The sequence below is a fragment of the Pipra filicauda genome, unplaced genomic scaffold (genome assembly GCF_003945595.2).
Source record: "Pipra filicauda isolate LSUMZ 115617 unplaced genomic scaffold, ASM394559v2 scaffold84_size4826128_pilon, whole genome shotgun sequence".
Lineage (NCBI taxonomy): Eukaryota > Metazoa > Chordata > Aves > Passeriformes > Pipridae > Pipra > Pipra filicauda.
In genome coordinates this window covers 4,737,630-4,741,443 of record NW_024105031.1, presented here as the reverse complement: position 1 = coordinate 4,741,443, position 3,814 = coordinate 4,737,630, and the positions used below count along the sequence as shown (strand labels likewise).

At 51.2% G+C, this 3,814-nt stretch overlaps 1 protein-coding gene across 1 annotated transcript; it reads right to left on the bottom strand.

The window, feature by feature from the left end:
* Positions 1-360: 360 nt before the first annotated feature.
* HOXA11 (homeobox A11) lies at positions 361-2,820 on the bottom strand. Its single transcript, XM_027724567.2, has 2 exons — positions 2,154-2,820; positions 361-672 (listed from the first exon to the last, which is right to left on the bottom strand). Exons 1-2 carry the CDS (start codon positions 2,818-2,820, stop codon positions 440-442), a joined length of 900 nt encoding a protein of 299 aa, XP_027580368.1. The 3' UTR covers positions 361-439.
* Between the last annotated feature and the right edge of the window lie 994 nt (positions 2,821-3,814).

Genomic DNA, 3,814 nt, shown 5'->3' with positions numbered 1-3,814 from the left:
TGCAGTGGTCCTGGTTGGGTGAGCTCGACCTAGCAATCTCCAGACAGCTGTTTCACAGCAGCACAGGGGCTAGAAAGAGCCGAGGGTGGGAGAGTCCAGGGACAGAGGGGTACCGTCCCCGCCTGTGCCTGCCGAAAGTGGTGGCAGGGTGAGCCGCAACGCCTGGAAAGGTAAGAGGTATGGATTTTGCACTCAGAGGTGACGTGCGCTTTTAGAAATGGATCCCATGTGTGTCAAAATCAAATCGATTCCAGTTGATATGTAAATATATATATGAAAAATCATCATTGCAGTTCCAGACTAGGCTTACACGTGTGTAAAGCCTTGGATTCTTTTAGTCCTATCAGATACACACCTCCTTCCTCCACATAACCCCGTGGCTTGACCTTGTCAAGGGCGAAATCTGAATTTAATCTCGTCTTGAAAAACACTATGAGTTTTAAAGTAGTGGATTAGCTGAGTAATATTGTAATCGGTCCCTGTTAATTTTTTTTTCTTTCATTCTTCTGTTCTGAAACCATATTTTGACTTGGCGGTCGGTCAGATTGAGCATTCGGGAGAGCTGGAGGCGTTTCTCTTTGTTTATGTAGACACTGAAGAAGAATTCCCTTTCTAACTCTCTAATCTGATATTTGGTGTATGGGCATCTCTTTTTACGCGTACGTTGTCCACCTGTGGAGTGAAAAAAGGCAGAAACATTTGAGACCCGGCGGTGGCCGGCAGCAGAGGCTGAGGAGAGATGGGGGAACACTCAGGCAAAACACATTAATATGGAAAAGATGCGTTTTGCCCCCTCCGGGGTTGGCGTTGGCAGGTCCGAGGCTTGGCGCCAGCCTTTCTCCTTGGCCAGTGCGTGCAGCCCGGGACCGGGACCCCCCCGGCTCCTGCAGCGCCGCGGCCCCGGGCAGCGTGCAGGGCGAAACCCCCGCCGAGACGCGGGAATCAGCCTCGCTTCCTCCGCGGGGAGGGCGGCCAGAGGAAGAGGTGGTGGCGGGGGGTTCCTGCGGGTTTCACGAGCCGGAGGAAAGCCTTTGTAGAGTGCTCCGCCGGGCGCCACCACGCACGCGGAGCTGCCCAGGGAGCGGCCATCACCTGGCTGCCTGCAGCGGGCAGCGCTGCATCGGGCGGGGAGACCCCGCGCCCAGCCCTCCCCGAGCCCGTATCCGCTTGTATCTCGCCCTCGTTCCCTGCCTTAATCCTGTCCCTGTGTCCCGAGCAGAGGAAAAGCTCCTGAGCCCAAGGCTGAGGCGTCTCCTTCTCCCCTCAGCAGGCTATTTTCAAGCACGAGGTATTCTCCTCTCGATTAGCCATTACGGTTTTAAAGTTCATTAAGCAGAATATAAAAGGTTTCAAGGTTCAGGAACTCTTTACATTAAATGTAGCTGCTATCCCTTTAAAAACTTCCTTTTCTGGTACAGTTCATTGTCGAGGTATTTTTTCTCCCGTCTGTATACTAGCTTTGCCTTTTAAAAAGCCCACATAAAAAAATCAGACTTTGACAGATTGAATAACAATTGTAAGTAACAAACTGTTGGACAGGAGGCAACACGTAATTGCCACAGTGCCTTACTAAAATGGCTTCCTTTAGACAAAAAGGCCAGCTTTGGGTTAATTTGCTTTTTTAAATATATTGCTACAGTTCAGGCGGCTACTTTATCTGTTAAACGCTATTCTAGTGCAATCGTTAAAACGGTGAAGGCTTTGAATTCAGTTCCTAACTAGACTTCTGGTGCAACACATGGCTTTTATAAAATCACTGGATTACATTGATATCAAAGGAGTCAGGATCTCCTTTTTTTTTTTTTTTTTTTGCCGAATTTACAGGCACCAAACGAACGTTACTATATTTCGAGAGTTGACCACGAAACTCTTTTTATTATTAATATTAAAAAAGGGGGAAAAAATGGAAAAAAAGGAGAAGGAGAAAGAAAAAAAATTTTTAGGCATCCATTGCCCGGTGGGTATTTCACGGCCAATTTCAGCACTAAACACGTGATCTCGCCTTTTATAACAAAGTTTTGTTGGGGGAAATCTAAAGGCCCTTCATAAACCTTATATGCTTATAAAACAGCATATAAAAATTTAACAGCGGCGGTGCGCTAGATTTCAAGCTGCCTTTCCTAAAAGCGCTCCGGCGCTGCCTTTATACGTACTGGAACTGCCGGATTTCTCCTCATTGTTGCCGGAAGATGACTCGGGGCTGCTGCTGCTCTCCGGCCGCCTCCTCCTCTCCTTCTCCGCCGCCGCCGCCGCCGCCGCCCTGCCGCAGCCGCCCTCCGAACTTGAAGTTGCCGCCGCCGCCGCCCCGGCGGCCGCGGGCGCCTTCTCGCCACTCTTGTCTACCGAGTAGTCCGCCGAGGCCAGGTTTTCCGCTGTGCCATAAGCCGTCTCGAAAAATTGGTCGAAAGCCTGGGGTAGGACCCCGTTCCTGCCCACAGTGCTATAGAAATTGGAGGAGACGTTGGTGCTGGGGTGGTAGACGTTAGCTGTGTTTTTGCCGAACATCTCGCCCATGCTAGCAGTGTTGGTGGCAGGCAGGCAGTCTCTGTGCATGATCTCCTCTGCGGAGTAGCAGTGGGGCAGATTGTTCCTGGGGTGCCATTTACTGGAGGGATCAATGGCATATTCCCTGAAGGTAACTTCTCTCACAGGTTGGACCTGGGGTAGGTTGGAGGAGTAGGAGTATGTCATAGGGCGAGAAGACGGGGTTTGGGGCAAAAAAGAAGGGAGGCTGGAAAAATCAGGACCCGAGACGTAGTAAGTACAACTTGGCAAATACATGTTAGAGGAACAAGGAACACGCTCATCAAAATCCATCATTAGGGCTACCTCGGCTTCTCCGCATTAGCTGAGCTTAACATGATTCTCTAACGCAGCTGCCCCTTTGAAGCGGATCCGTGAAGTAAGAGATGGGGAGACGTAAGCTGACGTGGAGAGCTCTCCCGGCGGCGGCAGGGAGGTGCGGTCACGTGGCCCGACGTTGACATTGACGAGCGGCGGGCCCGGGCCCCGCTCCCTTTGTGGCCGTCGCGGGGGAAAGCAACAGCTCGTCGCCAGCTCCCAGGGGCGAGCCGAGCGCAGGTTGGCCGGGGGGGAGCCCTGGGGGACACACAGCCGCCCTGCCACTGCCCCAGACATAGCCGCCCGGCCCCTGGCACCCTCTGGCTCTGGAGCAGAGAGGCTTATCAATTCCCCCCGGGGTTAGGTGAGACCTTTCTGTTTGTTTGTGGGCTTGCTGGGGCGTTCGGCGGCTCGCTGGAAGGCTCTGAGAAGGAGGGCACCGTAGAGATGCACGCACGGTTTCTTCTGGAAAGCTACTTCCGAGGAGGAAACGCTCCTGAAGAAAACGTCCTTTTTTTTTTTCTTTTTTTTTTTTTTTTCCTTTTTTGGGGGGGTTAGGTTTGGGCTTTCCCCACTCCCATCCAAAAAAAAAAAAAAAAATAAAAGAAAGAAAAAGTCCTCACCCTTCATGGTTTTTCTGGAAACGTTAAGAGGAAGAATGTGTCAGGGTCAAGTCTTTACTAATTTTCATGGTGAATAGATTACATGCTTGCATTCATGTTCACTTCCGAAGCGCTTAGTGTCTTCCTTCCCTTACTTACATATTAACCTCAAATACCCCGCGCGGCTTCAGCCAAGCTGTACTGGAGGTAATTAACAATACCAGGTTCCCAGGACGCAGGTTCTCCCTCCTCACCCCCTTCAAATCGTCCCCTGCCTCATTCGCAAAGCCAGAAAACCAGAAAGCCCTTTAAAGTGCAGACCACGGACCTAAAGACTGTTTGCTGATCTCTCCGTCTCAACTTTGCCGCTA